Below are 23,950 nucleotides of genomic sequence, written 5' to 3' on the forward strand. Positions count from 1 at the left end.
GTGACCTTGGGCTCGCCACAGCACTGATAAAACTGTTCTGACCGAGCAGTGATATCAGGGCTCTCTCAGCCTCACCCACCCCACAGGGTGTCTGTTGTGGGGAGAGGAATGAGAAGGCGACTGTAAGTCGCTTTGAGCCTCCTTTGGGTAGAGAAAAGCAGCATATAAGAACCAGCTCTTCTTCTTCTGCTTTGAGACTCGGTTGAGTAGGGGAGAACGGTATACCAAAAAAAAGATCTTCTTTTTTCCTCTTTTCCTTCTTCTTGACTCTTTTGTCCTCTTTTTCTGTCTTCTCATTGCTGCTGTTGCTGCTCTTCTTCTTCTTCTTCTTCTTCTTCTTCTTCTTCTTCTTCTTCTTCTTCTTGACATGCAGAGGGTCCCCGGTACAATCCCTGGCAACTCCAGCTAAAAGGACCGGGTGGTCGGTGCCATGAAAGATCTCCGCCTGAGACCCAGAGAGCTGCTGCCAGTTTGAGTAGATAGGGCTGACCTAGGTGGACTCATTCAGTCTAAAGCAGGATCGATTCAAATGGGCGGCCGTGTTGGTCTGAAGGAGCACAATAAAACCAGAGTCCAGGAGCACCTTTAAGACCAACAAAGATTTATTCAAGGCGTGAGCTTTCGAGCGCAGGCACGCACACACACACATTTATTGGCTGATATGATCATATACGGTCATGTTGACCCATTTCCCAAGTGGCCAGTGATGGGCCCGGGCTTGGAGGGGGTCCCGGTGGGCGTGTCTACATCTCTGCTTCCCAACCATACTCACACCACTTCTGGGGAACCCAAGGCCTAAACGATGTTTCAGGAGTTTCTCAATGGTGAATAAGTTGAGAAAGGCTGTTTTAATATATCAAAGTTCAAAAGAAAGTCTATCCTTTATCTTATCTCATATTAAGAAAATAAAAGGTTTCTGCTCAAAAATCCTTCATTTCTGTTCAAAACTTGTCCTCATTCTGCTCCTGCATTGCAATTGTATATTCAATACATACCATTTTAAAATAAGGTATCTTTTCAAATTTATCCCCTGCTTGCGTAATACACGCTCCTTCTCTCCAAAAATTTCACAATTCGTCTGTTCCTCAAGTTGTTGTTGTTATGTGCGAAGTCGTGTCCGACCCATCGCGACCCCATGGACAATGATCCTCCAGGCCTTCCTGTCCTCTACCATTCCCCGGAGTCCATTTAAATTTGCACCGACTGCTTCAGTGACTCCATCCAGCCACCTCATTCTCTGTCGTCCCCTTCTTCTTTTGCCCTCGATCGCTCCCAGCATCAGGCTCTTCTCCAGGGAGTCCTTCCTTCTCATGAGGTGGCCAAAGTATTTGAGTCTCATCTTCAGGATCTGGCCTTCTAAGGAGCAGTCCGGGCTGATCTCCTCTAGGACTGACCGGTTTGTTCGCCTTGCAGTCCAAGGGACTCGCAAGAGTCTTCTCCAGCACCAGAGTTCAAAAGCCTCAATTCTTTGACGCTCGGCCTTCCTTATGGTCCAACTTTCGCAGCCATACATTGCAACTGGGAAGACCATAGCCTTGACTAGATGCACTTTTGTTGGCTGGGTGATGTCTCTGCTTTTTAGGATGCTGTCTAGATTTGCCATCGCTTTCCTCCCCAGGAGCAAGCGTCTTTTAATTTATTTGCTGCAGTCCCCATCTGCATTGATCTTGGAGCCCAGGAAAATAAAATCTGTCACTACCTCCATTTCTTCCCCATCTCAAGTAGGTGGTTAATTACACCACTGCTGCCTCCTTGGCAAGTTGGTTTTCCCAGTCTTCTAAGCTTAAAAAGACACCTAATTTCCATTTTGTGGCATGGATCGTTCTAGCCACTGTCGATGTTATATCTGAATATCTCTTCCAAAGTTTGGGGGAATTTATTAGGCAGTATACCCAATAGCTGAAGAGCCTCTTGTGGCGCAGAGTGGTAAGGCAGCTGTCTGAAAGCTCTGCCCATGAGGCTGGGAGTTCAATCCCAGCAGCCGGCTCAAGGTTGACTCAGCCTTCCATCCTTCCGAGGTCGGTAAAATGAGTACCCAGCTTGCTGGGGGGTAAACGGTAATGACTGGGGAAGGCACTGGCAAACCACCCCGTATTGAGTCTGCCATGAAAACGCTAGAGGGCGTCACCCCAAGGGTCAGACATGACTCGGTACCTTTACCTTTATACCTAATATCATATCCTTATTCTGTTAGAGCTTCACCTTCTTGAGTCTTGAAAGTGATTGAAAATACAGCAACCCCTGAATGTCGATTCCTTCAGCTTCTATTGGGGACATGAGCGGAGATTTTAAAGGACTCAATAAATCCTGGCATGTAAGCCATTTCTTAAAATTTCATCTCTCTGATGGATGGCTGTCTGCCCCCCGCCCTCCCCCAAAATATTCACCAGTTGTTTGGAAGCAGAGGCTGGATGGCTCAGGTAGAGTTGCCTGAAACTCAACCCCTCCAAGACAGAGGTCCGGTGGCTGGGTAGAACGGGGCAGGAGCAGGAAGTGCGTTTCTCCAGTCTGGCAGGGGTGCAGCTTAACATCTCACCTTTCTCCAGGAACTTGGGGATGATCCTTGACACCTCCTTAGCAATAGAGGCTCAGGTCACAAGACCGCAGACCGCATGGCGATTTTCCATCTACACCAGGTGAGGCGACTAACGCCCTTTCCGTCCCTGGAGCACCTAGCCACGGTGGTCCATTCAATGCTCACTTCCGGGATTTACTTCTGTAACTCACTCTAGCTAAATGGAACTTCCATCTCGAGAGGCACTCTACCTCTGAATGCCAATGTCTGGGGAGTGAAGAAACAAGAATGTTATTACCTTCGTGGCCGGCTGCTGTGGTTCCTGGACATAGGTGTTAAAAAAATTGGTGCTTCCAAAGGGATTGAGAATTACCTGGAGATGCTGGGGAGGAAGCCTGGGGTGAGTGGAGTTTAGGGAGGGCAGGGACCTCAGCTGGTGACAGTGTACCCAGTGTCCATCCTCCAAATCCCCCGTTTTCTCCAGGGGATCTGATCTTGGCTGACTGGAGTTCAATTGTAATAGCAGGACGTCTCCAGGCCCCACCTGGAGGGTGGCAACCGTATGCAACCACCATGAGCTGGTTCTTCGCCTGATCTAGTAGAATGCTTCTTTACAGCCTTTGTGGGAAAGCAGAAATTTGCAGGTTCACTGGCTACCTGTACTCCTGCTTCGCTGTGGGACGTTTCCTTGACCTGTTTACGCCCTGCTTTAACTGTGCAGTATTTTTCCGCAGCTTAAAGGCAGGAGGTCTCTTTCTCTCTCTCTCATCTATCTCCTGGGAGCATTTTATTGCTTTGACCTTGCTAGCCTGATGTCTCTCTCAGGAATGCCTCTGCAGAGTCTAAGCTGTTGCATGCTGGGAAGCAGTATTCACGCCCGGCATGGCCTGCGTGCCTAATATCAAATTGGGAGAGAGGGAATTTAGAGAAAGTTTATAGTCCGCTTGCTAGATTGGCTCTTCAGTTTTAGCAAGGACACACCTTGCTCCCTGCTCGTCTTCTTCAATAAATAGATTTCCTTTAGCAATGAGTCTGCTTACTGAGAGTGCGACAGGGAATCAACAGGCTATGCCTCTGGATTTCTGGCTGACAGGCAGCTGTCGCTGGCCGGGAGCTCTGCCAGGGGTATTGCTGGTCAGCCTGCTGCCTAGGAACTGACTAACAGATGACGGGGAAGAGTGAATCAGAAGACAGTGGCAGCGGTTCTGTTGCAGAGGTTGGCCGAGGAGAGCATCAGGGAAGAGGTTGGCCCCTTTGCCTGCAGCGGCTAGACATTATTTATCATATTTATTATATTTAGGCATTAGGCAGAAATCCAGTGGGCGGGCCTCATCTGTGCCAGGAAAGACTTTCCCAACCAGGATAGCTAAAAGGAAGATCCTGCTCCGTGCCCCAAAGAGCAGAGACAGCATCCTAGTCACACCAGGCAAGCCTAGCGACAGGAACTCCATAGTGGTTAAGAATAGAACCTCCATGTTGAGAAGTAATATACCTGTTAAGAGTCGGCATAGTTTAAATGTACAAAGGGGGTGGAGGGCCAAGCAGCTTAAAAGGTTAAATGGTATTATTGTGAAGAAAAACAACTTTGTGTTGAAAGGAGAGAGAGAGAGAGAGAGAGAGAGAGAGAGAGAGAGAGAGAGAGAGAGAGAGAGAGACTTAACTGTTCTAACTGTTGTCTGCGGTCTATCTGTTCTTCTGGAGGCAAGCAGGGAGGTGGTGTGCAAAAAGGAGCAGGAAGGCTCCCATTGAGCCAGTGAGGACCCAGGAGCAGGCTATCAGGAAGTTCCTGATCTAACAGTGCTAGGTATACCTCCGATGCCCCCTGCAGGACACTCCTTATATTCTGCTCAGTCATGCACACTGCACAGCTTGCATAGTGCAACCTGAAGAGCAGGGAGGCGCAAGAAGACTTCCCTCCATGTTTGGCCTGCCATCTAGCCGGGCTAATGGTGCTGAACTATTGCTGAACTACCCAGATTGTGAACATTTCCCTCCCCACCCCCCTGATATCCAGCCCAAACTTTTCCCTGCCCTCCTCCAAGGGACAGCCTTTTGGATACTTCACGAGAGCCATCCTGTCCCCTCTTGGCCTCCTCCCCATTTTCTCCAGACCTAAACTCTGCGGTCTCGACATCGTAATCCTGGGATAACTCGAGACACCCCCCCCATACTAGGGGAAATAGATTGGCCACACGGTAAAGAGCTTGAGAAAACGACGAGAAGGAATGTAAATTATGTCACTTATTCTGTCTCAAAGGGCTTAACAGAAATGCTTCAAGTATGTTCAGATGAAGGAATCCTTCCAAAATACTGGTTCTCAACCTGTGGGGCTTGCCCCCTTTGGGGATTGAATGACCCTTTCACAGGGGTTGCCTAAGACCATGGAAAACACATATTTCCAATAGTCTTAAGAATAATGACATATTGTTTTTTTGTGATTAATCACTATGCTTTTATTATTATTATTATTATTATTATTATTATTATTATTATTATTATTATTCAGTTTATTTCCTGCTAGTCCCTTGCAGCTCGTTGTGGGTTACAGTGTCTTAAAACCCCCATTAAAACCCCATTAGAAGAAGAAGAAGAAGAAGAGTTGGTTCTTATATGCCGCTTTTCCCTCCCCGAAGGAGTCTCAAAGCGGCTTACAGTCGCCTTCCCTTTCCTCTCCCCACAACAGACACCCTGTGAGAGAGGTGAGGCTGAGAGAGCCCTGAGATTACTGAAGAAGAGTTGGTTCTTATATGCCGCTTTTCCCTACCCGAAGGAGGCTCAAAGCGGCTTACAATCGCCTTCCCTTTCCTCTCCCCACAACTGATACCCTGTGGGGTGGGTGAGGCTGAGAGAGCCCTGAGATTACTGAAGAAGAAGAGAGTTGGTTCTTATATGCTGCTTTTCTCTACCCGAAGGAGGCTCAAAGCGGCTTACAATCACCTTCCCTTTCCTCTCCCCACAACAGACACCCTGTGGGGTGGGTGAGGCTGAGAGAGCCCTGATATCACTGCCCGGTCAGAACAGTTCTATCAGTGCCGTGGTGAGCCCAAGGTCACCCAGCTGGCTGCATGTGGGGGAGCGCAGAATCGAACCCGGCATGCCAGATTAGAAGTCCGCACTCCTAACCACTACACCAAACTGGCTCTAAAGACATAAAACATTACCAACATGGCGGAAAATCAATAAAACCCTACCCCCCCCCCACACACACACAAACTACTAGCAGGTGGAGAAGGAGTTCCCGATGTTGTTCAGATCCGGGGGGGAAGGGGGGGCATAGATCTATCTTACCAGCCCCGGCCTCAACCAAGGACCTGGTGGAAGAGCTCCGTTTTGCAGGCCCTGCAGAACGTTGAAAGACCCCGCAGGGCCCGCAGCTCTCCCAGACGTTCAATTTGTACAAATGTTCAATTTGTAAGAATGAAAATACATCCTGCAGAACCACCGTTTGGCCACTCCTGCCCCAGGGCTTGGTGCCCCATTGAGGTCCCTGTCCTCCCCAGGCTTCAACCCCCGAGCTCTAGGACTTCCCCAACTGAATCTGACAATCCTACCCCCACATCCCCCCACCCCAGGCCAGCAAGGTGAGCCAGGAGCCCCTCCCGATTATATCCCCAGCATGAAACCAGCAGGGTGCCAGGACTGCAAAAAACAGATGCGCCACCCCCTTCCCCCTTCAGCTGCAGCCTCGGTTGCCAGATCAGGCGGGCCATAACTCTGAGGCGCCAGGAGCTGGTGACATTTTAACAGCCTGCGGAAATGCTCTCATGAATGGCCGGATTAGCTATTCATCAGGAGCCAAGCTTGGGAAACGGCCCAGTTGGAGAGTCCAGCTGCTGGACGAGAAGAAGCCGTCAGGGCACAAAGGGGAGACCGGGCTCACCTTCAGGGAATCTCATTTTGATCAGCTTCACTCACAACTACCAGCGTGATGTGGTGGTTAAAGAGCCACAGCATGTAATCTGGAGGACTGGGTTTGATCCCCCGCTCCTCCACAGGCAGCCAGCTGAGTGACTGTGGACCAGTCCCAGTTCTCTCAGAGCTCTCTCAGCCCCACTTCCCATACAGGACGTCTGTGGTGGGGAGAAGGAGGGAAGGCAACTGTAAGACGCTTTGAGACTCTGTTGAGTAGGGGAGAACGGTGTACCAAAAAAAGATCTTCTTTTTTCCTCTTTTCCTTCTTCTTGACTCCTTTGTCCTCTTTTTCTGTCTTCTCATTGCTGCTGTTGCTGCTGTTGTTGCTCTTCTTCTTCTTCTTCTTCTTCTTCTTCTTCTTCTTCTTCTTCTTCTTCTTCACTAAGGCCTTTGGGGAGGGGGCGTGGCTCAGTGGGCAGAGCCTCTGCTCGGCCTGCAGAAGCTCCCAGCTTCCATCTTCGGCTCAAAAGGGCCAGGCAGTAGATGATTGCAATGCAAAAGACCTCCTGGTCAGACCCAGAGCTGGCCTTCAAAAGGAGGGAAGGCGTGTTCAGAATGGATGGCCCAGCTACCCCTGGGCTTCTCCAGTCATGGCTGGCTCCAGCTGGCCTGATCTCATCAGATCTCTGCTGCCAAGCAGGGTCTGCCTGATTTGCACTAGGATAAAGGTAGGTAAAGGTATTTGCACTAGGTAAAGGTATCCCCCTGTGCAAGCACCGAGTCATGTCTGACCCTTGGGGTGACGCCCTCCAGCGTTTTCATGGCAGACTCAATACGGGGTGGTTTGCCAGTGCCTTCCCCAGTCATTACCGTTTACCCCCCAGCAAGCTGGGTACTCATTTTACCGACCTCGGAAGGATGGAAGGCTGAGTCGACCTTCAGCCGGCTGCTGGGATTGAACTCCCAGCCTCATGGGCAAAGCTTTCAGACGGCTGCCTTACCACTCTGCACCACAAGAGGCTCTAGGATAGGAGACCCCCAAGGAAGGCCCGGGTCGCTCTGCAGAGCCAGAGAAGGGCCAACCACCCTTTCTCTCCTCTTGCCTTGAAAACCACAAGCTGGCGGCCTCTCGACGGCCCTTCCCAGAAGCCTGTGCTCGTCAGACCTTGGAAGCAAAGGTGGCGGCCGGTGGCTGCCATTCTGAGGAGACGGGCCAGGAGTCAGACGGCTTCCTGCGCATCTCCACGTGCGTCTATGCCTGAGGCTCTCTGTCCAGGGATCGATAGAGTCCGGGCTGGTTCCTTTGGCCGGGAAAGCAATCATCTCTCTTTAATTGTTGCTCCAAGTGATTCATCTTGGACTGCCGGATTATTGCCACTTGGACGTGGCCCACGCACACTGCACTGGGAGCGTTTTGGCCTGGAATGCCTTTTTATTGCTTTGACAATCTCGCGTCACCGTCTCCAGGAGCGGCTGGCCTTCCAAACGCTCTTCCTTCCCTCCTTCCCTCCTGTGGGTCTGCTCATGCACAGAGTCACCAGCCGATTTGGACGGAATAGGTCGGCATCCAAAAACACCGATGCCCAACCAATGGGAGGCCTGAAGATCTTACAGGATTACCATGGATCTCCAGACTGTAGAGATCGGATCCCTTGGGGGGAAATGGCTGCTTTGGAGGTGGGATTCTACGGCATTAGGCCCCTCCCATCCCCAAATCCCACCTTCTCAGGCTTCACCCCTCAAATCTGTAGGAATTTCCTGACCTGGAGTTGGCGACCTAGCCTCTAGGACTCTTTGTTGCTGCCAGTGCATCTGTCCCTTTGTGGAGTAACTGTGGGAAGTCCCTGTCCCAAGGAGCTTACAACTTTTTGTGCCTTTAGAACAGCACCAACTGTTTGCAGGTGGGGGAGAATTGCAAATCAAACCGGGCTCTCCAGATTCTGCGGCTCTTACCCACAATGCTCTATTCTGTCACTGGCCCTACACAGTTTTAAAGGCTGATTTGGTAGCATCTTAATCCTCGGTAGGCCCACGTAGTCACTCCTGTTGTTATTTATTTACCTCCTTTATACCTCGCCTTTCTCACTGGCGGGGACCCCAGCATGGCCTGCATCATCCTCTTCTCCTCCAATTGATCCTCACAACAGCCTTGTGAGGTAGGTCGGGTTGAGAGTGTAAGACTGGCCCAAAGTCAGCCGGCGAGCTTCCCTGGCAGAGCGGGGATTTGAACTTGGGTCTCCCAGATCCCAGTCCGACGCTCTAACCACTACACCAAGCTGGTGACGTGAATGTTTTCTGTGTTAAATGAAATCAGAAGGGCTGTGCCTCCATCTGGCCAGGTTTTCGGCATGTCTCTGAGCAGAACTTCAAGTTGTTCAGTGGCTTTCCCACCATTGAGGAGATTTCAACGTGAGGGAGGAGCAGAGGGGGTTGGCCATGGTCTTCCTCAGCACAGCCTTCCTTGGTGGCCTCTCATCCAAACACTGGCCCAGCTGAACTTCCTATATCTGACGCCGGTATAATCGTACTTATGGTGATCCCAGCAAGGGGCATTCAAGAAAAGTGAGGAGCAGAGGTGGTTGGCCATGGCCTTCCTCAGCAAAGCCTTCCTTGGTGGCCTCTCACCCAAGCACTGGCCCAGCTGAGCTTTCCAGATCTCATGAGACCGGGCTATACTATGCCACTCTATCCCTTACCCCCAATTATTTTAAACCAGATATTCTCAGATTCTTTTTGAAAGCGTCTAATTAGGTGGCAGTGGCTAAGTCACAAATTTATAAGTCTTTTCGATAAACTTAGATGTGCGGTATTAACACTCCAGGCGGCTGTCAAAACCATGCATTAACAAGCTTCTGCCATGTTCGTTGTATTAATTACTGCAGAGGAGATGTTTTCATGACCCCATATTGGCTGGCAGGTCTGTTTCAGGGTAGCCTTCGCAGAGTGCTTGTGAGGGTTGGACGGGCCATAAATCGAGTGTTTTGGGAACTGCTGATCTCCCCGACCTGAAGGCCAGAAGAGATGTCCATGTCTGGAATTAACTTTCATTTCGCAGGGATACCAGTGGAAGGAAGGAAGGGAGCTGGAGGTTTTCATACCCAAACCTCAGTCCAGAGGGGAATGGGTAGATAAGGAGGAAGTGGCCTAAGGTGCCTTAGTCTTAGCAAAGGGACAGAGAGGTCTGCTTCGTTACACTTCCGATAAAAAGATCCTTTCTCCAACAAAGTCTGGTTATTGGGAGGTATCGACGGGGGTCTCACAGACTGGCTTCCTTTGGGGGCCAGTCCTCAAAGAGGATGGACTTCTGGACCATGGGGTTGGGAGACTGACGGGGGGAATGTCGAGGGAGGGGGGCAATCTGTGGAACTGAGAAACGCTTAGGGCTGCTAACACTGGAAATTTGGTGTTAGAGCGTGCGGGGAGAGGGGTTTGGGAAAGAGGGATCTCGACAGGGAATGCCCCCCTTGAATCCATCCCCCAACACAACCGTTGTCTCCATGGGAAAATCTGGAGAACGAAAGTCTGGAGAACGAAACGGGGGGGGGGGGGGCTGAGGGGATCTTAGCCTTGGGGGAGTCCTTGGGGGCTCTCAGCAACCTTGCTTGGGAAGGGCGGGTTGTGTTGACAGAGTTTAACTACGCAGACAGGAGCTGAGCACCAGGATGCTCAAAGAATAAAATAGCTTTATATTCAAAAGAGAAGCAACTATGTGCAGAAAGAGGAGACACGGAGACGTAATGAACTATTCAAAATGTTGCCTGCAGTCGTTCCGCTCAACTGCTGTTCTGGAGGCGAGCAGGGAGGAAGTAAGCTCAGTCAAGCAGGAAGTCTGCCAATCAACAGGGCGTTCCTCTCTCACCTATGCAAAATTTACATCCCCTCCGATGCCCCCTGCAGAAGACCCTTTATATTCTGTTCCATCCTGCACACTGCAGATCTTGACTATCCTGACTGTTTGTTCACCTGCTCTGTGCCCGCCCCGCAGGGAGCCTGGGGACAGACACGGAGGAGCGGCTGGTGGAACATCTCCTGGACCCTTCCCGCTACAACAAGCTGATCCGGCCGGCTACCAATGGCTCCGAGTTGGTCACGGTGCAGCTCATGGTGTCCTTAGCCCAGCTCATCAGTGTGGTGAGTCACAAGAGAAGCCAAGGAGAAAAAGGCAAAACCTTGCAGTGAGGTTTTTTTGGGTGGGTGGAGGGAGCCTGCCCTTGAGAGGTATGTATTCAACTTCGATGGATAAGGGGGTGAAATAATATTTTCTTAATGATTGTTCTGTAAAGAAAAGCTTAGTGTACCAGACTGTATCTGATATGTTCTATTCTCAAGGCCAGAGACAATTGTTTGTTACCCGAGGACTGAGAAAGAAGGGGAAATTGCCTTTTGTAACCTTTTCCCGGTGACTTGGGGGGGGGGGGGGGAAGGCGTCCTTCGCGGCCCACCTCCAATTAGTCGATGGACCACATGTGGTCCGCGGCCCACAGGTTGGGGATCGCTACCCTATGCCAACCCCCAAAGGCTATTTCTTCCCCCCCCCTCCCGGGAGTCTCTAATCCCCCCTCTGCTGACTGCCTTTTCCTTCTGTTCTCCTGGCAGCACGAGAGAGAGCAGATCATGACGACCAACGTGTGGCTGACGCAGGTGAGAGGGCCATTCCCGGGATCCCTCCGTTCGGACAGCAGGTGCAGGGAAGGGGTCAGCAGCCAACAGTTCTGGAGCCCCCACCCCGACCCCCGGCTCAGCATGGAAGGAAATGTGGCTGCCTGGGAAAGAGAAAAAGAGATGGGTTTCCTACCCCGCTTTTCACTGTCCAAAGGAATCTCCAAATGGCTTACAATTGCCTTCCCTCTCCCCCCGAACAGACACCCTGTGAGGTCGGTGGGGCTGAAAGGGCTCAGAGAGAACTGCTCCGCGAAAGCAGATCTAACAGGACTGTGACTGGTTCAGGGTCCCCCAGCTGGCTGCATGTGGAAGAGCAGGGAATCAAACCCAGCTTGCCAGATTAGAAGCCGCCACTCTGAACCACGTGTCGGAAGGGCCGGCAGGAGGCTGGAAGAAGAAGCCAGCGTGAAAGCAGCTTGACACGCAATTGGACCGTTGACCCCCCTCGAGATCAGCGTTGATTTATTTGCTCATCGATGGGTGTTATTTATAGTCGGCCTTTCTCCTTGGCCTTCAAGGCAAATTACGCGGGGCAAGACGATAAATGGAGCAGATGGGACCTCCGGTTCACAAGGCCATGGGGCGGTAGAAGCAACCAGAAAAGAAAGCCCTGACATAAAGGGAAAATGTTAACATGATACACTGGAGGACACAAAATTACACAACGGGATGTGCTCCCCAACAACGTACACAGGGTGTACAGAGGGGGCCACCGTGCCTCAATCATTTGTCCAATTAGTTTTGAGAAGACTTTCTGGACAATGGTTTCAGCTTCGTGTAGGAATCTCCAGTTTCTAATCTGGAGAACCAGGTTTGATTCCCCGCTCCTCCACATGCAGCCAGCGGGGTGACATTAGGCCAGTCACAGTCCTGTTAGAACTGTTCTCACAGAGCAGTTCTGCCAGAGCTCTCTCAGCCCAACTACCTCGCAGGGTGCCTGCTGCGGGGGAGAGGAAGGGAAGGGGATTGTGGGAAAGAGTTCCATACGCAGTGGATGTCAGGGGCTAGCGTGACTCTGGGGCCTCCTCTGTCGTCCTTTTCTAGGAATGGGAGGACTACCGCCTGACGTGGAACCCAGAGGATTTTGACGACATGAAGAAAGTGCGGCTGCCCTCCAAGCACATCTGGCTTCCAGACGTCGTGCTCTACAACAAGTAGGTCCCCGCAAGTTCTCCTTCTGCTGCCAGGATTTCCACTCGAGGCGAGAGAAGGGATGCCGCGGGGAAAGGGAACAGGCGCAGCAAGTGATGAGGTCTCCTACGAAATAGGACAGGGTCACCGTCCCGAAGATCCCTTTCTGAGGAATGGTAGAAATGGGTTGTGGCAGAATCCGTGCACACTTCCAAAGATTTAGCGTAGCTTTTGAGAGTGTGGCCATCACATATGCTAACGTCTTAGGAAAGAACAACATACTCAATTTTTCCTGCAATTCCCACGCTGCAGGAGAACATAGATTGGGTGGGGGGCTATTATATATATATTATTTATATATATATATATATATATATATATATATATATATATATATATATATATATATATATATATATATATATATATATATATATATATACACACACACACACACACACACACACACATACATACATACATACATACATACATACATACATACATACATACATACATACAGGAATGAGAGGAATGGGAAGGCGACTGTAAGCCGCTTTGAGCCTCCTTCGGGTAGAGAAAAGTGGCATATAAGAACCAACTCTTCTTCTTCTTCTTCTTCTTACATACATACATACATACATACATACATACATACATACATACATACATACATACATACATATATATTTAGCTGTCATTACTTTATGGATTCCAACTACACCTATGGATCATGGCTTTGCTACTTACTGATCTTTATTCAGAGGTTACTGTCCCGGAGGGACAGACCAGAACCAATGGGATGAAATTAATTCAAAAGAAATTCCATCTAAACATGCAGAAGTAGTTCCTGACAGTCAGAGCGGTTCCTCACTGGAACAGGCTTCCTTGGCAGGTGCTGTGTTCTCCATCTTTGGAGATTTTTCAACAGAGGCTGGAGAGCCATCTGACGGAGAGGCTGATTCCGTTAAGGCTCAAGGGGGTGGCAGGTAACAGTAGATGAGGAATAGGGTTGTGAGTGTCCTGCATAGTGCAGGGGGTTGGACTAGATGACTCAGGAGGTCCCTTCCAACTCTATGATTCTATGATTCTATGTACTTATTTGCCTTTAATGGGATTGTTAAGGTTCGTTATCCTTAAGGGAATACACTCCTTATTGTTCTTACATTCTTTTGGGGGGACTACTGCAACTTTCTAATCCTTAGGGGATTACTTTTGGAGCTCCCATTTGAGAGCTGGCGTGGTGTGGCAGTTAAGAGCTGTGGCCTCGAAACCGGAGAACTGGGATTGATTCCCTGCTCCTCCTCCACCTGCAGCCAGCTGGGTGACCTTGGGCCAGTCATAGTTCCCTCAGAGCTCTCTCAGCGTCACCTGTCTCACAGTTGTGGAGAGAGGAAGAGTAGGCAATTTTCATTCATTCATTCATTCATTCATTCATTCATTCATTCATTCATTCATTCATTCATTCATTCATTCATTCATTCATTCATTCATTATGCCACCCCTCCCAGCAAGCTGGCTCATGTTGGTTCACAACAAGTCATGAAAACAGTATAGATAATATAAAAACTTTAGAGCCCTATTAATAAAGCTAACAATTCCCCGAACCAGATACAAATAGCGGTAAGCCATTTGGAGACTCGGGTAGTGAGAAGCGAGGGATTAAAAACGAGGTCTTCTACTATTGTTCTCATTGTTCCTACTATCCTTTTTTTTTGGGGGGGGGGGTCTATTGCTTTCTGATACTTATCCTTAAGGGAGTACTGACTTTGTTGCCCTTATTTTCTTTTAGGGGGACTGATGACACCTCCTGGTCCCTGTCTTTAAGGGATTTGTGTCCGTATGGTTGCTACTTTCTGGTCATCCTTAAGACGTTACTGTCATTGTCTCTACTTTCCATTTACAGGACTGTTGTGACATTCCGGTTCTTATCCTGGGGGAGGAGTTATTATTGTGGTCCTTATTTTCCTTGGAGAGGACAGTTGTGATTTTTCAGTCCTTATCCTCGGGGAATTACTGCCATTGTTAAGAATCATAGAATCATAGAGTTGGAAGGGGCCATAGAGGCCATCTAGTCCAACCCCCTGCTCAACACAGGATCAGCCCTAAGCATCCTAAAGCATCCAAGGAAAGTGTGTATCCAACCTTTGCTTGAAGACTGCCAGTGTTCTCTTTATTTGCCTTGGGACTGTTCCTTTCTGGTCCTTATCTTCAGGGGATTACGCTCCTTGTCCTTATTTTCCTTTGGCAGGGTTCTTGCTGCTTTCCAGTCCTTATCCTTGGGGAATTACTTCCCTTATTATCCTTACTTGCCTTTGGGTTAACCTTCATGCCTGTCAGCTTGAGGCACCAGACATATTAACAGATTGACACAACCGAGACATTAACTAAATCTTGATACCCTACTGTTTGCTCCACCACTTAGAATCATGAATAATAGAGTTGGAAGGGACCTCCAGGGTCATCTAGTCCAACCCCCTGCACTATGCAGGACACTCACATCCCAATCGCTCACCCACTGTAACCCGCCACCCCCTTGAGCCTTCCCAGAATCAGCCTCTCCATCAGATGGCTCTCCAGCCACTGTTTAGAAATCTCCAAAGAGGGAGAACCCACCACCTCCCGAGGAAGCCTGTTCCACTGAGAAAGTGCTCTAACTGTCAGGAACTTCTTCCGGATGTTGAGACGGAATTTCTTTTGAATTAATTTCATCCCATTCATTCTGGTCTGTCGCTCTAGGGCAAGAGAGAACAATTCTGCTCCATCCTCTACATGGCAGCCTTTTAAATACTTGAAGATGGTTATCAGATGCCCTCTCAGTCATCTCCTCTATAGGTTAAACTTCCAACTGGCTGGGATGCATAGCCCCAAAAAAGCACTTTGGGTCTCAACTAGGGCCAGAGCCTTTTCTGCCTTGCCCCCCCCTGGTGGAATGAGCTTCCTTCCTGTTGTTGTTGTTGTTAGGTGCGAAGTCGTGTCCGAACGATCACGACCCCATGGACAATGATCCTCCAGGCCTTCCTGTCCTCTACCATTCCCCGGAGTCCATTTAGGTTTGCACCGACTGCTTCAGTGACTCCATCCAGCCACCTCATTCTCTGTCGTCCCCTTCTTCTTTTGCCCTCGATCGCTCCCAGCATTAGGCTCTTCTCCAGGGAGTCCTTCCTTCTCACGAGGTGGCCAAAGTATTTGAGTTTCATCTTCAGGATCTGGCCTTCTAAGGAGCAGGCAGGGCTGATCTCCTCTAGGACTGACCGGTTTGTTCGCCTTGCAGTCCAAGGGACTCGCAAGAGTCTTCTCCAGCACCAGAGTTCAAAAGCCTCAATTCTTTTCAAAAGCCTCAATTCTTTATTCTCAATTCTTCCTTCCTGAACTCCCATAATTCCGCAGGGCCTGCAAAAGGGAGCTCTTCCGCCAGGCATTTGGTTGAAGCTGACTGACTTACCAACATCCACTGGGCCCCCAGATACCCCCCCCTTCACGATCTGAACCCAAACTGACCAACCTATTGGATCATGGTTAGAACATTATTGTTGTCATGAGAATTTTACAATACTTGCCTTCAGTAATAGAACCCACTATTATTGTTGCTGCTGCTATGAATTGTTTTGTATTATCCCCACCTTTTGTGTAAACCTCCCTGAGCCTCCAGAGGAGATCAGGGCCCTGACAGAACCTGAACAGTTCCACAGGACCTGCAAAGGGGAGCTCCTCTGCCAGGCATTTGGTTGAGGTCGACCCAAAGCATTGCTTCCAAATGGCCCCCAAGCCTCCCCCCTTCCTACTACGACTGCTACCAATCTGCCTAACCCACTGGGTCCCAGTAAGAGTTGAGCTGAGGCTCTTTTACAGTTCCATCATTCTCTAGTGTTATTATTGCTATCATGTTAAGATTATTGTTGTTATAATGTGAAGGAAGGAAGGAAGGAAGGAAGGAAGGAAGGAAGGAAGGAAGGAAGGAAGGAAGGAAGGAAGGAAGGAAGGAAGGAAGGAAGGAAGGAAGGAAGGAAGGAAGGAAGAAGAGAGGGAGGGAGGGAGGGAGGGAGGGAGGGAGGGAGGGAGGGACGGACGGACAGACAGACAGACAGACAGACAGATAGATAGATAGATAGAAGGTTGGTTCTTATATGCCGCTTTTCTATACCTGGAGGAGGCTCAAAGCGGCTTCCAGTTTCCTTCCCTTTCCTCTCCCCACAACAGACACCCTGTGAGGTGGGTGAGGCTGAGAGAGCCCTGAGATTACTGAAGAAGAAGAAGAGTTGGTTCTTATATGCCGCTTTTCTCTACCCGAAGGAGTCTCAAAGCAGCTTACAATCACCTTCTCTTTCCTCTCCCCACAACAGACACCCTGTGAGGGAGGTGAGGCTGAGAGAGCCCTGATATTCCTGAAGAAGAAGAGCTGGTTCTTATATGCCGCTTTTCTCTAGATAGATAGATAGATAGATAGATAGATAGATGATAGATGATAGATGATAGATGATAGATGATAGATGATAGATGATAGATGATAGATGATAGATGATAGATGATAGATGATAGATGATAGATGATAGATGATAGATGATAGATGATAGATGATAGATGATAGATGGATAGATGGATAGATGGATAGATGGATAGATGGATAGATGGATAGATGGATAGATGGATAGATGGATAGATGGATAGATAGATAGATAGATAGATAGATAGATAGATAGATAGATAGATAGATAGATAGATAGATAGATAGATAGATAGATAGATAGATAGATAGATAGATAGATAGATAGATAGGGTAATGCCGGGTTAAAAGGGCAAAGGGTACACCTGCTGGACCGACCCTCCCCTGCCGCATGCCTCTCCCCTTGCCTTTGTCCCCTCAACACAATCAGCGTCCCCTCCTCTCCCGCAGTGCCGACGGGATGTACGAGGTCTCCTTCTATTCCAACGCGGTGGTGTCCTACGACGGCAGCATCTTCTGGCTGCCCCCGGCCATCTACAAGAGCGCCTGCAAGATCGAGGTGAAGCACTTCCCCTTCGACCAGCAGAACTGCACCATGAAGTTCCGCTCGTGGACGTACGACCGCACCGAGATCGACCTGGTCCTGAAGAGCGAGGTGGCCAGCCTGGACGACTTCACGCCCAGCGGCGAGTGGGACATCATCGCCCTGCCGGGTCGGCGCAACGAGAACCCCAACGACTCCACCTACGTGGACATCACCTACGACTTCATCATCCGGCGCAAGCCCCTCTTCTACACCATCAACCTCATCATCCCGTGCATCCTCATCACCTCCCTGGCCATCCTCGTCTTCTACTTGCCCTCGGACTGCGGGGAGAAGATGACCCTCTGCATCTCGGTCCTGCTGGCTCTCACCGTCTTCCTGCTCCTGATCTCCAAAATCGTGCCGCCCACCTCGCTGGACGTGCCCCTGGTGGGCAAGTACCTGATGTTCACCATGGTGCTGGTGACCTTCTCCATTGTCACCAGCGTCTGCGTGCTCAACGTCCACCACCGCTCGCCCACCACCCACACCATGCCCCCCTGGGTCAAAGTGGTCTTCCTGGAAAAGCTGCCCATGCTCCTCTTCATGAAGCAGCCGCGGCAGAACTGCGCCCGCCAGCGGCTGCGGCAGAGACGCCAGAACCAGGAGCGCACCACCAGCAGCTTCTTCCGGCGAGACGGGGCTCACGCCTGCATGCGCTACGTCAACCCGGCCACCGTTACGAAGCTGGGGACAGGAAGCGACGGGAACGGCGGCGGTGGTGGCGGTGGTGGGGCCGGCAGCAGGCCTTTCACGGAAGCGTCCGACGGGGTCAACGGTTACCGAGACAGGCCGGGTCACGCGGCACCCCCCGGGCACTGCTGCTGCGGCCTGGAGGAAGCCGTCGATGGCGTCCGTTTCATTGCAGACCACATGAAAAGCGAAGACGACGACCAGAGCGTGAGTAGAGCCGCTGATGGGGGGGGGGAAAGGGGTGGTCTTCGTGGGCTGCCTGGGCACACAGGGATGTTCTGAGAGCCAGTTTGGTGTAGTGGTTAGGAGTGCGGACTTCTAATCTGGCATGCCGGGTTCGATTCTGCGCTCATCCACATGCAGCCAGCTGGGTGACCTTGGGCTCGCCACGGCACTGATAAAACTGTTCTGACAGAGCAGGAATATCAAGGCTCTCTCAGCCTCACCCACCCCACAGGGGGTCTGTTGTGGGGAGAGGAAAGGGAAGGCGACTGTAAGCTGCTTTGAGCCTCCTTCGGGTAGGGAAAAGCTGCATATAAGAACCAACCTCTTCTTCTTTTCTTCTTCTCCCTTCTCCCTTCTCCCTTCTCCCTTCTCCCTTCTCCCTTCTCCCTTCTCCCTTCTCCCTTCTCCCTTCTCCCTTCTCCCTTCTCCCTTCTCCCTCTTCTTCTTCTTCTTCTTCTTCTTCTTCTTCTTCTTCTTCTTCTTCTTCTTGGCACTCGGCTGCTGTTCGGAGGGTCTGAGCATTGAGCCTGGGGCAGTTAGTTGAAACTCGGAACGCTAAGCTATGTATTCAGAAGACCAGGGTTCGGGTGCAATAAAGACCAAGCCACTGTCTGCTCTGCATGGGAGGGGAAGCAGTGTGGTACAGCTGGATCGAGTCAGATTTTGGAAGTTATGCAGGGTTAGGGAAACCACCAAGGAAGGCTCTGAAGAGGGAGGCCATGGGAAACCTCCTCTGCTTTTCGCTTTCCTTGAAAGCCCCTTTCTAGGGTGATTATGTGTTGGAAACTAAGGAGGATTGGTGCCTGGATGGGAAACCACCAAGAAAGGTGTCGGAAACTAAGCAGGGTTTTTTCCCTGGATGGGAGAGCACCAAGGAAGGCTCTGCAGAGGAAGGCCATGGGAAACTGCCTCTGCTCCTTGCTTGCGCCAGAAGCCACTTGCTGGGGTTGCCGTAAGTTGACTGCACCTACATACCTACAGGTTTTGTCAGATCTCAGAAGCTAAGCAGGGTTGGTACTTGGATGAGGGACCACCAAGGAAGGCTCTGCGGAGGAAGGCCATGGGAAACAACCTGTGCCTCTCACTTGCTTCGGAAGCCCCTTGCTGAGGGTGCCATAAATTAACAGCACTTACATACATACAGGTTAAATCTCAGAAGCTAAGCAGGGTCGGTACTTGGATGAGGGACCACCAAGGAAGGCTCTGCAGAGGAAGGCCATGGGAAACCACCTGTGCCTCTCACTTGCTTCAGAAGCCCCTTGCTGAGGTTGTCATAAATTAACAGCACTTACATACATACAGATCTTGTCAAATCTCAGAAGCTAATCAGGGTTGGTACTTGGATGAGGGACCACCAAGGAAGGCTCTGCAGAGGAAGGCAATGGCAAACTGTTGCTATGTCAGAAACTAAGTGGGGTTTTTTTCCTGGATGGGAAGCCCCAGTCTTGGAAGCCCCTTGCTGGAGTCAGCGTAAATCAGCCCTGACTTGATAGCATTTCACACACAAACTAGCTTTCGAGAGTCAAAGCTCCCTGGGAACCTTGCTGGTCTTTAAGGTGCTGCTAGACTCGAACCTTGCTCTTCTGCAGCACACCCACAGGACTACCCACTTGAAACTTTTTTTTTAGGGGTTGCTGCCTCTCCTGGGGAGCCTACCCGAGGTCAGGTGCCAGGCGAGCTCTCAGGGGAAGTGCATGGCCCAGATGAGGGGCCACTACTGAAAAGGCCTTGCCCCTGGTTACCACCCAGAGTCACCAACCCTCCCAATTTGAAAAGCCTATGGGCAGCAGTATTTGCTGAAGGCCACTGGAGGGAACTGGTGGGAGCACCCCCAGTGTTTCTCTGGCTTTCAGGACTCAGTTGTTGCGTTAAAACAAAATGTCCGTGACACGTTTACATCTGAACTAGTTTATTTTTGACACATGAAATGAATTGCCTTGTTGTTGTTATGTGCGAAGTCGTGTCCGACCCATCGCGACCCCATGGACAATGATCCTCCAGGCCTTCCTGCACTCTACCATTCCCTGGAGTCCATTTAAGTTTGCACCTACTGCTTCAGTGACTCCATCCATCCATCCACCTCATTCTCTGTCGTCCCCTTCTTCTTTTGCCCTCGATCGCTCCCAGCATTAGGCTCTTCTCCAGGGAGTCCTTCCTTCTCATGAGGTGGCCAAAGTATTTGAGTTTCATCTTCAGGATCTGGCCTTCTAAGGAGCAGTCAGGGCTGATCTCCTCTAGGACTGACCGGTTTGTTCGCCTTGCAGTCCAAGGGACTCGCAAGAGTCTTCTCCAGCACCAGAGTTCAAAAGCCTCAATTCTTTGACACTCGGCCTTCCTTATGGTCCAACTTTCGCAGCCATACATTGCAACTGGGAAGACCATAGCCTTGACTAAACGCACTTTTGTTGGCAGGGTGATGTCTCTGCTTTTTAGGATGCTGTCTAGATTTGCCATAGCTTTCCTCCCCAGGAGCAAGCGTCTTTTAATTTCCTTGCTGCAGTCCCCATCTGCAGTGATCTTGGAGCCCAGGAAAATAAAATCTGTCACTATCTCCATTTCTTCCCCATCTGAAAGAGCAGCCCTCCTGCCCTGCCTGCTTCTGGATGCATGACTGATCTGGGGCATGCCTCCTCAGTAAAAAAAGGCAGGTCCAGAACAGCCACTCGTGCATAGATGCAACAGGCAGCCTCTTCATTCTACTGTGCCCTTGGCATGGGGAGCAGAGGGGTTGTTTAGTTAGACCTAATGCAAAGAGGCAGCAGCAAAGGCCAGCTGGAAGGAGAAAAAGGCCAGTGCAGTGACTCATGCAGGGGTGCAACATAGGGGCTTCATCTGAGGGCAGGTAATTTTGCTGCATCTCTGTTCTGGGAAAGACGTCATGCTCGGAAACAGAGATGACAATGACCTGAACTTGCTAGAAGAGCCAGTCAGGACAGGGCATCATACAGTGATGCAGTGGGATGCCTCTGCGAACTCCGGCAGATGGTGAATGGGTGGGCAGAAGGAACTGCGTTGGTGCCTGGCTCTTGCGGCCCTTTCCTGCATGCCCAGGGAAATGCCCGTTGCCCCTTTGAGGTCAGGAGGTGAATTTCTTCCAGGAATTGACCAGGACTTCTGGTTTTGGGGAGAGGGGCATCATGTGGATATGGAATTGGGGATCACTGTGACGGGCAGGTAGTTGTGAGTTCCTGTGTTGTGCAGGGGGTTGGACTAGATGACCTTGGAGGTCCCTTCCATCTCTGTGTGTCTGTGATTTCTCTCTTTGGACAAACAAGAGACTCACAGGGTCTTTTGATTAGAACTTGTGCAGTTCCCTGAAGATGGGTATTTGACAGAAGAACGGAGGCTGGATCCTTATTATGTACTTCACAAGGCAGTTGCTTTCCATTGCCAACTTTTCTTCTTCTTTTCCCCTCATGCTGAGGATAGTTTTGCAGTTGTGAATTCCGTGCATTCTGCAGGGGGTTGGACTGGATGACCCTGGAGGCCCCTTCCAAATTCTATGACTCTAGGGGAGCCACTTTGGTCTGCAGCTGATTCGAGCCCCACGAGACCATCAGAGACCTACAAGATCTTCAGGGTACCAGCTTTTGAGATTGTAGTGATGACTCTCAGACACTGGCTGGTATTCTTGTGAGTCTCAAAGGTGCTCCAGAACTCGAACGGAGCTTTCCTTTTCGGTCAGCAAGCTGGCCCCCATCTTGTCAGATTGCAGAAGTGTGGTGCGGTGGTTAAGAGTGGCAGCTTCTAATCTAGCGAGCTGGGTTTGATTGCCCGCTCCTCCACATGCCTTGGGCTAGTCACAGTCCTGTTAGAACTGTTCTCACAGAACAATTCTCTTAGAGTTCTCTTTCAGCCTCACCTACCTAACAGGGTGCCTGTTGCAGGGAGAGGAAGGGAAGGTGATTGTAAGCCCCTTTGAGACTCCTTCGTGCAGTGAAAAGCAGGGTATAAAACCAACTCTTCTTCTTGTATTTGGATGGGAGACCACCAAGGCAATTGAGGGTCACTGTATGGAGGCAGGCAAGGACAAACCGCATCTCTTGCTTTGTAAGCTTCACAAGGGCCACTAGTAGAGTCTGCTGCAATGCAGGGGCAACTTTCCACCGAAGAAGAAGAAGAAGACGAAGACGAAGACGAAGAAGAGTTGGTTCTTATAGGCCGCTTTTCTCTACCTGAAGGAGGCTCAAAGTGGCTTACAATTGCCTTCCCATTCCTCTCCCCACAACAGACACCCTGTGATGTGGATGAGGCTGAGAGAACCCAGATATCTCTGCACAGTCAGAACAGTTTTATCAGTGCTGTGGCTAGCCCAAGGTCACCCAGCTGGTTGCATGTAGGGGAGGAGTGGGGAATCAAACCCATCTTGCCAGATTAGAAGTCCTCACTCCTAAACCACTGCACCAAACTGGAGACCTCCGCAGCCAAAATAGCCTCAGAAAAGAAACCGAGGCGGGTATTTGTGTGTCCTAGTCCCTCGGGAAACACCTATGGAAAATTTGTCCCTGCCAGACGGGAGATTAATCAAATCACGGCACGGCCGATCCCTTTTAATTCGGCTGGCCGACCGCAAACAGAAACGTGGCAAAGGGTCCCGAAGCTGGTCTAAAGAGGCTGCGAAAAATCAAAAAGCATTCCATCCGCAAACCCTCTTGCTTGGAGACACGCGACCCCCCCCCCGCCTTGCTCTACCACATCACGCCAGAGTAATGAGTCAGAGCACGTTGTCCTTTGCTGACCCTTCTCCTCCCCTCCCGCTGCTGCCACCCAAACTGTGCGGCAGGCCGCGTTCGCCAACTTAGCAGCAAACCTCCAGAATCGATATTCCCCTTCTGCTCGGCTGGGTCTCCGTGTTGAAGGCCCATGAAAAATTCATGCGCGGGGAGGTGCGTGTGCGCGCGCGGGGAAGGGTGGGGGAGCAGGCTGAGAGAAATAGACTTTTCTTCTTGGTGGCGCGGAGGCCGGTTCACTGGCAACCACTTGCCTCTTCCCACGGCCCAAGTTGGTGACGACCCAGGTGCTGTCCAATACTCACCTCCTTCCCTGTAATTTGACACCCGGCTCTCAGTCAGCTTCCATTCCCTCCATCCAGCAACGCAAATCACCCCGTAACCCAGGGGTAGTCAAACTACGGCCCTCCAGATGCCCGTGGACTACAATTCCCATGAGCCCCTGCCAGCATTCGCTGTCCAATACTCCCTTCCTTCCCTGTAATTTGACACCCGGCTCTCAGTCAGCTTCCATTCCCTCCATCCAGCAACGCAAATCACCCCGTAACCCAGGGGTAGTCAAACTGCGGCCCTCCAGATGCCCATGGACTACAATTCCCATGAGCCCCTGCCAGCATTCGCTGTCCAATACTCCCTTCCTTCCCTGTAATTTGACACCCGGCTCTCAGTCAGCTTCCATTCCCTCCATCCAGCAACGCAAATCACCCCGTAACCCAGGGGTAGTCAAACTACGGCCCTCCAGATGCCCGTGGACTACAATTCCCATGAGCCCCTGCCAGCATTCGCTGTCCAATACTCCCTTCCTTCCCTGTAATTTGACACCCGGCTCTCAGTCAGCTTCCATTCCCTCCATCCAGCAACGCAAATCACCCCGTAACCCAGGGGTAGTCAAACTGCGGCCCTCCGGATGCCCGTGGACTACAATTCCCATGAGCCCCTGCCAGCATTCGCTGTCCAATACTCCCTTCCTTCCCTGTAATTTGACACCCGGCTCTCAGTCAGCTTCCATTCCCTCCATCCAGCAACGCAAATCACCCCGTAACCCAGGGGTAGTCAAACTGCGGCCCTCCGGATGCCCGTGGACTACAATTCCCATGAGCCCCTGCCAGCATTCG

At 50.7% G+C, this 23,950-nt stretch overlaps 1 protein-coding gene across 1 annotated transcript in view; it reads left to right on the plus strand.

Annotated features, from left to right (window-relative positions):
• Positions 1-23,950, plus strand: part of CHRNB2 (cholinergic receptor nicotinic beta 2 subunit) — a 74,181-nt gene that overhangs the window by 11,685 nt on the left and 38,546 nt on the right. Inside the window, exons 2-5 of the mRNA XM_077321789.1 lie at positions 10,353-10,498; positions 10,964-11,008; positions 12,074-12,183; positions 17,055-18,087. Of these exons, the coding sequence (XP_077177904.1) occupies positions 10,353-10,498; positions 10,964-11,008; positions 12,074-12,183; positions 17,055-18,087 (1,334 nt within the window). The remainder of the gene's footprint in view (positions 1-10,352; positions 10,499-10,963; positions 11,009-12,073; positions 12,184-17,054; positions 18,088-23,950) is intronic.

The sequence above is a fragment of the Paroedura picta genome, chromosome 1 (genome assembly GCF_049243985.1).
Source record: "Paroedura picta isolate Pp20150507F chromosome 1, Ppicta_v3.0, whole genome shotgun sequence".
Taxonomy (NCBI): Eukaryota; Metazoa; Chordata; class Lepidosauria; order Squamata; family Gekkonidae; genus Paroedura; species Paroedura picta.